Below are 17,054 nucleotides of genomic sequence, written 5' to 3' on the forward strand. Positions count from 1 at the left end.
TGTAAACAACTCACAGTTAATAATAGTGGACCTATATATTGATTATGTATTTCAATGCAGTTTTTAAGTAAATTTCGTATAATAAATATCATTGGCAATGGCTTATTCCAGTTATAGGGAGGACTGAGTCTGAGTCCTCCCGTGACCATGGTTGCTGTAAAGTATCCGAAACGTCGGGAATCAAAAGTTAATAATAAACCGCGATAAAATCCGAAAAAAGTTGTTTCATTAAATGAGTAAAATTCGCGTAAACATTAGAAAACAATACAATAATAATATATAAGGCCACTATAAAAAACTACCAACACAGAAAAAACACAAAAAGCGCTTTCAGCGCTGCAATTACAATACACATTACAGATTTATCGGTTTCGGAAATCTTTCGACTTGGTAAAAATCTGTAACACGTTACCGGACTAATAACAGTTTTTGAAAGGATTTTATTTTCATAATAGATATAAAGATAAATTTAATCTTGAAAATTCACAACGTTGTTATGTAAAACTAAACGAAATCAAAAACGAAAATTACAATTAATTAAATAATTAATTCCCTAAATATTATAAAAAGCCTATCACAATACATTCTATAATCTAAAAAATGCACTCTTTGATTTATATCACGAATTTTATATACATTGTAATATGTATAAACGGGTTTCATAGTACATATTAACATAGCTTTAATGACTTTTTACAGATGACAAAAAAAAAAGAAAAAAAAAATATATATATATATATATATATATATATATATATATATATATATATATAAAGAAATAATAAATAGATAAGTTTGACATACACACAATTGTCTTCTCCGACTCACTTGCTGATACAAATATTATAGGAGGCAAAACTGCTTGATGGATAATAAACGAAATCAAATTTTAATATCAATTTGATAACTTCTGTATACCGTAAAAAATGACATAAATAACGATAGTACAAGCATATGACAGTATTTATATATACATATAATAATTCATTTGACAATTTACTTAATACATAACTCTCACCTCATTTTCAATTATACAATCATACAAATGCATTCACAATAAACTTTAAATCACTAATATTGCCATAAAACAAAAAAAAAACCGAGGAAGACACGAAAAGTCCATAAAACAGACAAAACATAAAACCCTAAGTATACAGCTTAAACAAATATCACATTTTCACTTCTACAACCATAAAACTTAGGTCTATAGATATTATGAAACCAATGATTCTTAAAATTATTATCAACGCCATCTATTGACGATAAGTCGATGTATCGACACTGCGTATACTCGATTTATTTTCCTTAATAATGTGATTCTACCCTATTTAAAATTAAATTACCCCAGAGGGGGTATAAACCCTGGTAAAAAAAATTATAAAGGCTATGTTGACAGATCCATACCGTTACTGACTTCGGTCAACCTGAATCAATCCATAAATAAACATTCACATAAATATTCAATTGATTAAACCTTGATATTTGATAAAGAAATTATAAATCATCAGAAGTTTATGATAGCATAAAATTGCTCTATATCAAGAAGTTATTTTCATAAACATTCAAGGCCACTTTTCTATAATTCGACCTAAGACAAGATTTGAAAGCACTCTTATAAAAATAAAAAAAAAATTAAATAGGTAAAAAACCTAACATATTTTTCGAATTCAATGGTTCCAATCCTCAGTAGAATTTACCAGAACATTTTTGTTTAAGACAATTTAATTTTAGATGTCTACTTTAAAATCAGCTTTTGAAATATCATAGATTAAAAAACCTAACTATTTAATCTTAAATTCCTATATAATAATATACAAAAATGAATAGTATTTAAGACTTTCTTTATAAAACTAATATCTTATGGGAGGGTAATTTAGCATTTACAAGCTACTTAAAGGCGTTGATGGCATTCACTCCATGGGTTCCGTTTTTATAGAAACTTGCATTCCTTGAGGTGTTAAGGAGGGTGCTATGTTAGAACGCGCCAAGTTGTACATCTAATGGAAAAAATAAAAAAGCATTAATAATTTAATTAAAAAAATGTATTGTTACGTTAAAATGGAGCTTTAAAAAAATAATGTGTTATTTGTCAGTACTTTTTTCAGTTTTTATTTAATACTGATCATATATATATATACATATTACAGATTTTCGTTAAAAATGCTTGTGCCCATTAATATTTTATTGATCCTCTTTGTCTCCACTTTGAGTAAAAAATTTAATTACAATATTTTTTTAGCTTAAGATACTGACGTACTGGGCGTTACATTTCTCTTTAAATGTAGTCTGACCCAAAAGAAATATATAAATTTCACTTCGATCAGTTAAAAAGCGACTGGGACTTTGCTACTAAAGAATGTTTACCATGATATATAAAAATACATTTATCACTGGCCTAATATCATTTATTAAGGAGTGAACTCTAAAAATGTATAGAGTTATATTTACCTTCATAAACAGTGGCATTGATAATTGAGATACACTTGTCGCTTTATTGTAGGAATCCTCTTCCGGAGTTACGGAAACTTCTACAGGTGAAACTTTAAGCTTCGGAAACTGTTTTTTCTGGGGGTGATCCTCATCTGAATCAGATGGTGGGGGACGGACCTAAAAGGTTAAAGATAAATTTGTTAACTGTGAGTTTTTAACTAATGATTACAATAAATTATTAAAATTCAAGTAAGCCAAATATTTTTTTTTTTCAATTTTTTCTTTGTTGTTTTTACTGCTGTGTCTCGAAGAGAATGTAAAGTTGTCGGTCCACATTGGTATTATACGACACCTCGACACCAACAATTTATACTACGCCAACTCGAATTTTCTATAAGTTGGCTTTTTATTATTAAACGGTTTTATTTAGCTCACCCCGTTTGTTTTATTTTTTATTCTTGGGTCAAATTTAGTAATTCAAATTTCACCCTCTTCCTGTCAACCGATTAATCTGAAATTTTGTATACACTTTGGATTTTGGTGACAATACAATTATGTTTATTCATTATCATTATAAATTCAAGATGGCCGCCGCTACAAAATGGCGGATAATTTATGTTTTATTAATCCCATCAATATGGGTATCAAATGAAAGGGCTCAACAAGCAGAATACAATATACTATAAAAAATTGAAATCCAAGATGGCGGCCGCTACAAAATGGCGGATAACGTAGGTTTTATCAATCCCATCAATATGGGTATCAAATGAAAGGGCTCAACAAGCAGAATACAATATACTATAAAAAATTAAAATACAAGATGGCGGCCGCTACAAAATGGCGGATAACGTAGGTTTTATCGATCCCATCAATATGGGTATCAAATGAAAGTGCTCAACCAGTTTAATCAATGTACTATATAAAATTAAAATCCAAGATGGCGGCCTCTACAAAATGGCGGATAACTTAGGTTTTATCAATCCCATCAACATGGGTATCAAATGAAAGGTCTCAACAAGTAGAATACAATTTACTATGCAAAATTGAAATCTAAGCTGGCCGCCGCTACCAAATGTCTGATAACAATTTTTTATCAATCCCACCAATATGGGTATCAAATAAAAGGGCTTGACAAGAAGAATACAGTGCACTATACAACCTCAATATTTAAGATGGGCCTTGCAATAATGAAGCACTAAATGAATTAAACAGAATGCGAAATAAAAACTAAAAACTAGAAAATAAAAATAGGTAAAAAAACTTTTTAAGTTAAACGGTTTTATGTTAAACATACATTGCAATGTTTAAGATAAATGTACTAAAAACCAAAAAATAATAAAATAGATACAGTCGTGGGAATTATAAACATATGCATAGACTAGACTAAAATAAAACCGTGGGGCACGTCAATTGTCTACAAATTATCGACTTAATGTGCGATAGAAGAATCGTTTAATTCGTCGTTAAAATAGGCAGTTGGCCCGCAGACGGTGAGGAAATTACTTACTATTTTCTTGCTCATGGAAATTCCAATAGTTATACACTCCATGTAAATAAAAGAGATGTTTCAACTAGTTTATCGTTGGACATTCACACTGCTGGCTGGCGAGGAATCGTTTCACTCACTGCTCGTAGTTTGTCTTTAATCGACAAATCATATGATAAAAGTACTACTCGCTCACCACTATGAAACCCTAAAAATCGCTTATAATCGAGCTTGCTAGCTTGTTTCCACATTCTAGCCCTACTTATCACACGTCCATCGTTGTCGGTTGAAAAACTGCCTAATTATAGTGTAACATTACAAAACAAACATTTTAATCAACTATTGTAGACAATTGACGTGCCCCACGGTTTTATTTTAGTCTAGTCTATGCATATGTTTATAATTCCCACGACTGTATCTATTTTATTATTTTTTGGTTTTTAGTACATTTATCTTAAACATTGCAATGTATGTTTAACATAAAACCGTTTAACTTAAAAAGTTTTTTTACCTATTTTTATTTAATGCCAACTTGATAAAATGTGTTTTTATATGTAATAAAAAAACTGTAAATTGCAATGAAAAAATTAACTATTAAGATACAAAATTCCAAATAAGTTTCTTTCCTGAAGTACCCTACTTTAGTGGTTCAATAAAATAGCTATTGTAATAATTACCTTTCTTGGACGTCCTGGTCCTCGCCTCTTGGGTGGTTCCGGAAGAGGTGGTGGAGATCGAGTCTGAAGAATAATAAAAAAAAAATATGATAACTATACAGTTTGTTAGAAAATAACTTACCAAAAAATATTTTATAATAAGAAATAGATCAAGAAGTCAGGACTACTAAGCCTCAAATTTTGATACAGTGATGACAATTTGGAATACTTTTTCATCATTTATAAATTACTAAAAAATAGTTTCAGAAATACCCAATAGACGCTGATGGTTTAAGTGTATTTTAAATTTTCAATGTTTTATTTATAAAGTAATGAACCGCCCCGGTTTTGACACATTGTTTCATAAATGAAATGATCGCAGGGGAGACTGACCACTTCAAACTCATACATAACACATAACTTCCCAGTAAAGTAGGTGTACCGATGATGATGATTCGTTTTTTTATTCAAAAGCTGGTGGTTGACTTGTTTTTGTTTGTTGAAATTCAAATTAGTCTGAAATCTTCAGAGTAATTTTTGAATCAATTTTTGTTTTGAGAACAAACAAATTACGACGAATTATTAAACTGTCGTTGATGATAATTATCAAACCGTTATCAAGTATATATCTATAAGTCTATTTCTATTTCGTTTGGAACGTGGTGTGAAGAACCACGTCCGCCATCGAAAAGGGAGGATCCTCCGACCAGAAGGGTGTTGTCGGGTATACATATTCAATCACTTTGAAAACTCTGATAGCACGATGTACCATACGTTAGTTTTTCTCTAATTAAGTAGTCAGTATGTTGCGATATAGATGGCGCCACATCTACATTTGGTAGCTTGTTAACTTTTTTTGATTTTTATTCTGTACTAGCTGTGCTTGCGACTTCGTCCGCGTGGAGTAATGAGACTACATGATCAACGTGATTTTTTTAATTTGGCATTACTTTTTTATTTATGAACCAATTTATATGAATCCAACACTAAATATCACAATATATTAGCAAAAACCGCATTTAAGTCGGATAAAATTTTCTGAGATTAGCGTACACAAACGCACAGACAAACAGACAAAAATTCTGGCAATCATTGTTTTGGGTGCTATTTGCATTGATAAAGTTTTTTTTTTAATATCACTAGGTCGGCAAACAAGCGTACGGCTCACCTGATGGTAAGCAATTACCGTAGCTTATAGACATCTGCAACACCAGAAGCATCGCAATCGCATTGCCGACCCAATCCCCAATCCCCCCAGGAGCTCTGGTCACCTTACTCACCAACAAGAACACAATACTGCTTGAAAACAGTATTATTTAGCTGTGATCTTCTGTAAGGTCGAGGTACTACCCCAGTCGGGCTGCTCCATATTTTGAGCAGGAAATTCCTGCTGTGCAGCCCTATCTCAGTCAAAAATCCAGGTCCCAATTTTTTCTCATTTATCTTAAATGTACAGACAGCGACCGGTTACATTTTTATTATATGTATTGATTAGTTATAGTTATAATAAGCTGTCAGCTATCCTAATAAAATCAAATAAATACAAGTAATTAATTTGACTTACCCAGCTCGCCCTTCGTTTTCTGATAGGTCTGCTTCCATCAGCCGAACGTGTTGTCATGGCCAATCTCGATTCCGTAGAATTGGATCTTAATGAACTATCTACAGCACTATTATCCTTAGCTAAAATCGTATTAACTTTCTCTTTAAAATAGTTGTCTTCGGCCATTTTCAATGCTTCGAAGGACTTGTGGCCCTGTAGAGCGTATCTGATTATCTTCAAAACTTCTATTCTGCATAACAGACGAGTGTCGTCGTCCATTTTTTTAAATAAGGGAAGTAGAGAGTTCATGAACATTTTATCATCGTTGAAATGGTCTCCGGGCAATATTGTGTTTGTGTCAATTTTAATTTCTATTGGTTCACACGACGCCTGGCTACTCTTATCATTGGTCTGGAACCGTTCTGGGTTGGGCTTGGTTTGCAAGTCTAGGGGTTTGTCTGCGATTTCGTTTTTCAAACGGGGTATATCTTCTGGAGGCGGGTGTTGGGGTGAGTTTGAAACTTCGGAGAAAGATTCATACTTTTCCTGCGAGTATCTAGGTTTTCTGGAACAAAATAGTGAATATGTGGTCAGAACGAGGCTATGATAATATTAGTTTAAGTTTATTGTTTTAAAAGATAATGAACGTTATAAATTCTTTAAAAAACTTAATTAAAGAAATGTTTGTTTCTAGTCTATGTATGGGTTTATGTCTTTGTTGGTCTCCTCAACGAGAGCCTCCACCTCGAAGAGCTCGAATTTTAATACTAATAATGAAACATAATGATAGTGAGCAGATAAATAACATATCGCTTTGGTGTAGTGGTGAGGTCACCGTGTGAGCGCACATACACCGGCGATTGCGGGTTCGATTTTCGCTCGGGATGGACATGGAGTTTTTTGTCCATGAGGGTCTTGCCACCTTGACTCGCACGCACGGAAAGCTGCCGGTCGCTGTTGTTATAAACAACAGCAATCGCTATCATAGTGGTGAACTACGGTCTAAGCCTTTTTGTGTAGGAACACGGGGAACGAAGCCCATGCCCAGAATTAGGATATTACAGGCTGAAGCGTAGCGTAAAACAGTGGGTCATTATACGCTCGTATTTCAGTCACTTACTTATTTTGCAGAGCTCGTAGCAGAAAGGACATTTGCCTGTGATACTGGTAACGTCTGCTGCCCGGCGGACATTGGTCTGGCTGGATTTTACCCTGGCGATATGATTTGGTGAATGAATCTCTGATGGAACGCCATCGTTTCTGCACTTCTTTACCTGTAAACAATTAAAAGAGAATAACATTATATTTTGTTTGTTTAATGTATTAATTTGTTGAAAGAATATATAACATAGGAGTATTTGCGATAGACGAATTCGTAATTTAGTTATTAAAAATGTATGCTCAGTACTCTACCTATTCTAAAGCTCGGTCACGCATAATGCGGTCCTAAGCCATACAGTTTTATATCTAACGGCAAAAAATCATTGTATATAAGATTGTCGTCAAAATGACGTCTTATTACTATTAACAATTATAGATGAGAGATTATTAAAAATAAACAGTTAAAAATCATGGTTTAATGGTTTTACTTTTCGGCCTGTACTATATTTCATTTTAGCTTTTTACTGTATTTCTAACGAGCGACTGCACCTGGATAATTCTTTTTTTTTTTCGAATCACTCATTGTCTGGACTGCGTTTGTATAAAATAAAATTTAAAAAAAAAAATCGATACCTTCACAAAAAAAAAAAAATGTGGATACCTTGTTCGCCCGGCTAGCGAGTTAATAATTAACAAGTATGTATTTAATTATTTTTTTATCAACATCATAGTAAATGGAACTAAACGCTTTTTAAACGGAAGCCTGTCTCAATAATGAGAGATTAACGCCGCTGGGAGTTGGCGGGTTTCCTCGTCTCCTCTCCTAGATTAAACGGTTTATAAAGAATATTAGTTCACTTCGCGCGAACGAGATGGCGTCACATGTATAAAATTTTCTAGTAACATTGCAATGTTCTATCAATATCTGTGATAACTTGTAATATATATTGATAAGCCTGAGTAACACGTTCAATTGTATATTATATAACAATTCAGTTATATATTATTTACTTTAAGAAAAGAAAATACAACAGAATAGGTTATGCAGTGCCAATCAATAAAAAACGAGTGTGCTTTAGACCACACAACTACAAGTAAAACATTCAATCTTCACTAACTTATATCTCCCTATCATAATTCGTTGGCCTCATCCAATCACACTTTTTAGTAACGCTCTCGTCACACATTCACCAGTTTACTCTCCAAGTCAAGCTTACGTAAAGAAGTTTTTACTTCAAAAACAAATAGTTTTATAGTGCACTGTATTTCTAGAACAGTAACCTGTATCGATCAGATTATAAAATTATTACAAAGATATTGCTTGATTATAAACAACAAAATATAAAGTATAAAATGTTAAGCACTTTGTATTTTTATTCATTTAATTATTTATATGTATAAAATGTTAAATTATTCATACTAATAACTTTTAATTGTTATGGCGTAGTTTGTTATTTTGCGATAGTGATCAAACAAAATTGGCTTCGTGTGACAAAAGGACGAAAGAGTCTCGGGAAACGAAGGTGGAGTCTGTTTCAGCATTTTTAGTAATATATGGGAAGGTTGTCACCATCCGTGACGTTAAGTATTTACAGATATTGCAGAACTCGTGACGTTGTTCAAGTTTTTTTTTTAAATATATAACGAAGTTGGCAAACAAGCGTACGGCTCACCTGACGGTAAGCGATTACCGTAGCTTATAGACGTCTGCAACACCAGAAAGCATCGCTAGCGCGTTGCCGACCCTATCCCCAATTCCCCCACAGGAGTACTATATTAGAGTACAAATCAAAATAATATAGTAAGGAAAAATTTAATAAATAAAAAATATTTCTAGATATCTCTAGACACCTACACCGACATCAATATCGTCATCTAATAATAATTTTTAGAGAAGTTATAATAAACAGCCTATTTTAATTCATGTCTTAGTAGGGTTACCATCAGCACTATGATTTGTAACCAATTTTAAAATTATACCATATAACAATGTAATTTTATAAAGCTGAAGTGTCTGTTTAGTTGAACGCGTATCTCATGTAGTTCAGGTGCAGTAATCTGGTTCAATCACCATTTATTGCAATAAAAAAATCCTCAAGACACATCCATCAAAACTTTACAACTAATTTTTAGTTCTATTTATTTAGTGTGCGTACGGTTTACGATTGCCCTTATTGTAAAAATACCATAGATCACTATCACGTACACGAAGCATGATAAGAGACATTATCGAAGAGCGATCATGTTCGGAAATTAATACTTTACAATTTTACAATAGTAAAATCATGTAAAGTATTGAGCGATAAATAAAAATGAATCGCCGATATGTATTTTTTTTTGTTTGTTATGTTCAGGTTCGTCATGTACAAGGTTTGGTTTAAAAAAAAATAAAAAAATATATATATTCTCTGAAAAAAAAAAAAAAACGGTTAACGTTCCTCGTGTCAGCCAGTTATACTAATTCGCACAAATAATCATTTGTTTTAATTATCCATCCAGTAAACTGTCGCTCAGTAATTATAAAAAAAAAATTACATACCCTCGACATCATATACGTAAAAAAATTAACTTATACATTATATTTTGTATGAATTATACAAAATATCCTGTATAATACGAACATGTGGCCACGCTCACTTGCAGTCCGAGGTCGAGACGCGATCGGACGAGTCAAGTTGAAGGCCGGCGAATCAACGGGAAAAACATTTCATTAGGTATTTTTAATAAACGTACAACGCGTAGCTTCTCACGTATCGATATTGCGTTATTTTAATAGACTTGTTGTTATTTATTTTGCGTATTAAATTATACGTACTATCATTTTAAAACATTTAAAAAATATTAAAATACAAGAACGGTAATAAAATCACGCAAAATCGGGAAAATGAATGATAAATAGGAATATAATATTGTGTTGTGTTATTTCGCAATAAAAATATTTTTTTCTTAAGTATTACATTGAAACTATTAAAAACATATATTGTTAAAAAAAACAAACAAAACATAAAAAATATATTATATGTATATAAAAAGAGAGATTTTATATAGCTTACATCGGTAGTCATTTCATTTAAAAGCGCTACTCAACCCCCACCAAACACCCTCCGTCTCCCCCTTTCTAAGAAGGACGACTGCAACGACTGCGATTTCGCTTTGAGTTCGAGTTATTTTCTAAAACGCCATTCAAAGCAATAAGTAACGCCCAATCTATTAATATATGAATACATAATTATAACAAAAGTATAAGTAACACTATTAAACTTTTAAATATACTAAATAGTTTTTTATAATTAATAAATTAATAACTATAGGAGAGCTTGGGTAGCTTGAGTCTACTCTATAATCTTGTTTTAATTGTAAAAAATATAAATCAAGTTTATATTAACGTATTTATCCTTCTGACGCTACATTTAGCTTAATTGTGCTATATCAATTCATAATATCCTACAGTCAGAACACAATTGGTCGTACTACCCTATCCATCAAACGGTCTGAATGTAGACATTTTACGCTGAGTTGCACGAAACAAAATTAAAATTTAAGTCGAGATTAAACTAATTTAATAACAAGAATTTCATACAATTCTTGCGATTAAATTAGTTTAATCACTACTTAAATTTTAATTTCTTTTCGTGCAACTCGGCGTTAAACAATTATCAATGACAGATTACCCTCGATTACAAAATCAAGCCGTATCACTCAATGTTTAAAGTACATTATTTAATTGTAACAAATTAAAATACTACAATAATATTTCAATTTCTGCTACCAGTTCAAACACTATGTAATCATATATCTTATTAAAATTCTTAATTATCATTATTTTTTTATCCCCTTAAATTCAAATATACATTTTTTTAACTTGAAGTGATACACTTCATACAGATTTTTCAAATAATAATTATTGATTAATTTTTAGATTTTGTATGATAGAAATGGAACCTTAGTAGGAAATAACAAAATTATTTTTTTTTTTTTACGTAATAATTGAATTAAAGACGACCGGTATTAAGTCTAGATCTAGTACAGTAATTCTTATTCCGTTTGACGTTTAAACATTGCCATTGATGCAGCTAATATATGTATTAAACGAGACGAATTAAAAAAAACGAGTGTGCTTTATTTAGACCACACGACTGAAGTAAAACTTCTGAGCAATAGGCCTGCACTGTGTCTTAGATATACGAAACGTAACTGGCTATGAAAGAAAGACAGAAATAGAAAATGTGTGCTCGCACCTCTCTTACTCCGTTCGCCTTAACCGATCACACTTTTCGTAACGCTCTCATCACTCATTCACCAGCTCATTCCCCAAGTCAAGCGTGCGTAAAGAAGTTACTTCAAAAATATTCTATTCAACGGTTTTCGTTCGAGCCAAAAGGAATGTTCAGTGAAAAGTACTAGACCCTTTTCTATACGTATACAACAATTCTTGCTTCAACTTAGTTAGGATAGAGAGGCTGGCTATTGTAAGCGAAGTGTGCTTCGCTCTAATTAGATAAATATACTGTTAGGTCATCACCTCCGTACTATTTATGAGCTCCTGGTAATTTTTTTTTTTGGAAATTAATCTTTTGTTGCAGTGATAAGATGACGTATGACTACGTGTGTATTACGTCAAACCTTTTATTAGCGCAGTACACAATTATCCAGAGCAATAATTTTAAAAAAATATTTATTCACTTACTCCGACATTTGCTGTTATGTCTAACAACAAGTAACTTTTTAATAAAATATTATTTTCGAACAAAAAAGTTCAAATATTTATACTACGAGAAAAAAAAAACGGAATTGACTGTAAAGAATGAAGTACTTATCTATAATATATTTTTTTTAAATTTTAGCAATGAGTCATTTAGTTTAAAATATTTTATACATTTTGTATTTACATTATCTTGCAGGCTTTGTTAACTTTATATATATATATAGTTAATTCGAATAATTTTCGAGTGAAAAATATAAACACAAATACATATGTTTAATATTCACATACGGTCGGTTGTTACATACAAATTCATACACTATTATAATAAATACATAACATATATATATATATATATATATACAATTATTAAACAACATACGGTAAATTCAGCAAAAAGTTCTAAACGTATCCTTAAATCTACCCTACAAATAATATAATATAATTTATACAAAAACATAACACCCTATCAAACTATTAAATAACCCTATCAACGGCCACGGTTACATAACAGACCAGGTGACACAAAACGTCAGTACAATTTTACGCCCGCCGTTACGATAATAAATATAAAAAATTCAGAATTATTAGCGTATTACAATAATCGCCGGTTGTCGATACGTATTTATCTCGATGCTAGTTACGAGTTGATAGCGAGTGCGCAGAGTGTTAAACACCCAATTATTTATCGGACGGGTTTATTTATTTATTAAAACGATACACCATCGATACTATCAGTAAATATATTTATTTTTAAAGTGTACATATAAAGTTACGAATAACAGACACGTTTTTATAGGTGTACTAGCTGTGCCCGCGACTTCGTCCGCGTGGAATTTAACAAAAAAAGTTATTGTTCAGTTCGCAGAGTTATAAAATAAACAATTTTCTAAAATAAAAGTAGCCTAAGTTACTCCTTAAGTCACTTCTTACTACATTAGCTACATGCCAGTGAAAGTCCCGTCTAAATCGCTTCAGCCGTTTCAAATATAGAACATTTAAATAAATTTTTTAAACAAATTCGAGATAAAATGTAAATTAATAACTTTTTACATGTTAATTTCATTTTATTAACAGTAGGCGTTATTTTACCAACATAATTTGTTTTGAGATGATTGTGTAAGCCGTACGCATCTTTAGAAAATTTGCTTGTTTTTGAGATAAAATTGAGTCACGATCTTTCTCCTTCCCTTTTTAAGAATACGCCGTAGCCCAGTAGTGGGAGGTTGTCAACTATTATTTACCAACTATAATACATTACGGCATTGTACAATGAGTAATTAATGCTATACCTCACAGCTATAATTTAAGCGTTTAATATACACACAATCATAGGTATATAAAATAAATGTACATATATATTACTAGCTGTGCCCGCGGCTTCGCCCGCGTTGAAATTAGTGTGTCACAAAGTTTTCCCGGCAAACTTCCAGTGAAACTCTCATCAAAATTGGCTTAGCCGTTCCATAAACCTTCCCCTTGCCAATGGTGAAGCCCTCTCTCCAATGATGAAACCGCATGAAAATCCGTTCAGTAGATTTTGAGCGAATCGATCACATACACTTTTGGGGACTTTGTTTTATAATACACTAACTGCGACACCGCGTTGGCGCAACGGTTACAGCCATGGATTGTATCTACCTGTTGCGCTGGCGGTTGCGGGTTCGCTCCCCGCACATGACAAACATTTGTATTGGGCCATACAGGTGTTTGCCGTGGTCTGCGTGTTTGTGCAGTCCTTGTGGGTCTCCCCACTGTGCCTCGGAGAGCACGTTAAGCCGTCGGTCCCGGTTGTTATCATGTACAACTGATAGCGCTAACCCGCATTGGAGCAGCATGGTGGATTAAGCTCTGATCCTTCTCCTACATGGGGAAAGAGGCCTATGCCCAGTAGTGGGATATTACAGGCTGAAGCGTTACACTAACTGTTGCCGGAACTAAAAACCCGCGTGGTTATGAAGATATGCATTACTATTAAGATGTTTAACACAAATTATTTTTTTATTTCAGTCACTTGCAATGCTGCACAATTTAGTATAATTTAATAGCTATTTTTTATAAAACCTCTCTATACACCACATTTTTAGTTTTATTTTCAGGCTGTATGTAGTATGTGTAGCGGTGGAATATCGTAAAATCCGTTCTTAGCGGATGTCTGCTAACTATAATCTACCTCCCTGCTAAATTTTATCTTGGTCCAATCCGGATGGATAGACCATCCAGCGGTTTTTGAGTTCTCGTGATAAGTGAGTTAGTGACTCTTCCTTTTTTATATATATATATATATATATATATATATATATATATTATGATACATTATTTGGACACCTTTTCACCATCTACAGAGCATATATTTTAAATTTCAAGTCTCTTACTTCAAAAATATAAGACTTTCATACAAACTTCTAACCCCCGTTTTATCCCCTTAGGGGTTGAGTTTCGTAAAATCAGTCCTTAGGGGATGTCTACGCCCAATAATCTACCTGTTAAATTTCAAGCTTGTAGCTGTTATAGTTCCGGAGATTTTGTGGTGAGTGAGTCAACCTACAATTCCCCGTTTTAACCCCAAAAGGGAGTTGATTTCTAAAGATACATTATTTGGACACCTTTTCATCATTTATAGAGTATACATTTTAAATTTCAAGTCTCTTACTTCAAAAACATAGGACTTTCATACAAACTTCCAACCCCCGTTTTACCCCCTTGGGGGTCGAGTTTCGTAAAATCCGTTCTTAGCGGATGCCTACGTCTTATAAGGAGCCTACCTGCCAAATTTCAAGTTTGTAGGTGTTATAGTTTCGGAGATTTCGTGATGAGTGAATGACCTTTCGCTTTTATATATATATATATATATATATATATATATATATATATATATATATATATATATATATATATATATATATATATATATATATATATATATATATATATATATATATATATATATATATATATATATATATATATATATATATATATAGAGATAGAGATAGAGATTATGCGTTTTAAATTGCATCTGCTATGGACTTTAATGACGGAACTAACTACATTTTCCTAGTCCAGTGCTGACAATTTGAACGCCCGTGTACCAAGTATCTCCATCGCTTCGACGTCGACGCCGACGGTTTAAAAAATAATAATATTTTTATCATGATAAACTTTTTTGCAAAATTATTTCCAAGGTTTCTAATTGTAAATGTTGCATAAGTACATATTAACTGAATACAATTATTAGAAAGCAAAAACCAAAGGCGACATTATTTCCTATAAAGTTCTAAACATATAATAAAACTAGCCGTGCCCGCGACTTCGTACACGTGGATTTTAACAAAAAAGTAATTGTTCAGTTTGCAGAGTTATAAATTAATAAATTACTAAAATAAAAGTAGTTTAAGTTACTCCTTATTAAATCAGCTATATGCTAGTGAAAGAACCGTCAAAATCGACCCAGCCCTTTCAGAGATTAGCCGGAACAAACAGACAGACAAAAATTGTAAAAAATGTCATTTTAATAAATGTACTTTTAGTAAAAAGCGGTTATTTTAATATTACAAACAGACACTCAAATTTTATTTATTTGTAAAGTATCTGGCCGATGTCTCTAAATAAAAGACTTGTAGGAAAAACGAACCATGGATCTTTATAAGAGTTATATAGAGTCCGCATTCAGTATCACGCAAAATCTGCTGAACAAAATTGGTAGCAGTTCAGAGTTATAATACTAGATGTCTAAGTGATTATTGAGGTAAGGGCACAGCAGGCCCATCTAGAGAAGTACGTCAACCTTACAGAAGACCACAGTGAAATTAGTAGTGGTCCTGTAGTGAGGAAGGGCTCTTAGGGAGGGTGGGGCATTGGGTCAGCAACGCGCTTGCGATGCTTCGCGTATTGCAACGCCTATAAGCTACGGTAACCGCTTACCATCATGTTGGCCGTACGGTTGTGAGCCGACCGATTCATAAAAATAAAATATATTATACTAGTGTAGGTTTCACCTTGAATTCACTTTCAATTATGTATTGTATATTATATGGTGATCTAAAAGTAGAAATTCTCGTTTTATACACACATCAACTGGTCCATAAATCCTCTAATAATAAATCATTCCAGTAAACAGCCGAACACTTCGCGAATCACCACAATTTAACTATTAGTTCGTACGAGATAACGTCAAATTAAAATCGACAGCCATTAATATCGAATGACGGGCCAGTTGTGAATCGATACTATTTATACTTCATAGTTCATTTTTGATTAGTTCCCGTGTAACATGCAACGTAGCTCCATCGATCGCGCTAAACTTGTTGTTTTTTTTTCTTTTCTTATGATACTGTTTTTTTATTATTATTTATATGGTGGGTATTTAAAATGTGTTATCTTATCTTTGAGACCGTGAATACAGTATTATTAAATAGTCAATGAATTTAGTGTCGTTCGTTTATTACAAGCTGTCCTCGTGAACTTGGTACTGCCTTATTAACCGACTTCAAAAAAGGAGGAGGTTACTTCAATTCGACCGTATAATTTTTTTTAAACGTATGTTCGGTGATAACTTCGTCGTTTATGCTCCGATTTTGATAATTCTTTTTTTTGTTGGAAAGGAGATATCCCAAGTTTGGTACCATGATAAGGAAACCAGGATCTGATGATGGAATCTCAGAGAAATCGAGGGAATCGAAAATTGTAGTAATGACTAGTGTGTTTGTTGATTTTTTTCGTCTACTGAAGTTGTATTACTTGTCGATGTAATTGAAGTCGATTTTATTTGTTTGCGAGTAAACACAATTATTTTTACGTTTTAATCGAAAATTATTATTCTTTGTTAAAATTAATTTGATACAATAATAACGCATAAAATATCATACGGCATTAGTATATATACAACACACACACACACACCACCCTATCGCAGCCCACAGCTGGACTGCTTAGTATGTACATACATAATTATGTATGTACTTATAGTGGTAAATAATAATAAACACTTAGCAGAATATAATTAAAGCGTTATAAACGTTTTTATAATACAAACGGCGGATACCTGTTCTTTTAATTAGCGATTTGTATGCAGACATTTTTCCTTTTTATTTCGCTATTACCTAAAATATTGTTTTCCGACTAAGTATTAGTAAG

General features: G+C 32.4%; 1 protein-coding gene across 1 annotated transcript in view; it reads right to left on the minus strand.

The window, feature by feature from the left end:
- Nucleotides 1–1,894: 1,894 nt before the first annotated feature.
- The window catches only part of LOC123667591, a 33,794-nt gene continuing 18,634 nt past the window's right edge, over nt 1,895–17,054 (minus strand). Inside the window, exons 3-7 of the mRNA XM_045601468.1 lie at nt 7,236–7,389; nt 6,146–6,680; nt 4,594–4,656; nt 2,449–2,607; nt 1,895–1,997 (exon numbers count right to left, since the gene is read on the minus strand). Coding sequence (XP_045457424.1) covers nt 1,911–1,997; nt 2,449–2,607; nt 4,594–4,656; nt 6,146–6,680; nt 7,236–7,389 — 998 coding nt within the window. The 3' untranslated portion in view covers nt 1,895–1,910. The remainder of the gene's footprint in view (nt 1,998–2,448; nt 2,608–4,593; nt 4,657–6,145; nt 6,681–7,235; nt 7,390–17,054) is intronic.

This window comes from Melitaea cinxia, chromosome 28, assembly GCF_905220565.1.
Source record: "Melitaea cinxia chromosome 28, ilMelCinx1.1, whole genome shotgun sequence".
Taxonomy (NCBI): Eukaryota; Metazoa; Arthropoda; class Insecta; order Lepidoptera; family Nymphalidae; genus Melitaea; species Melitaea cinxia.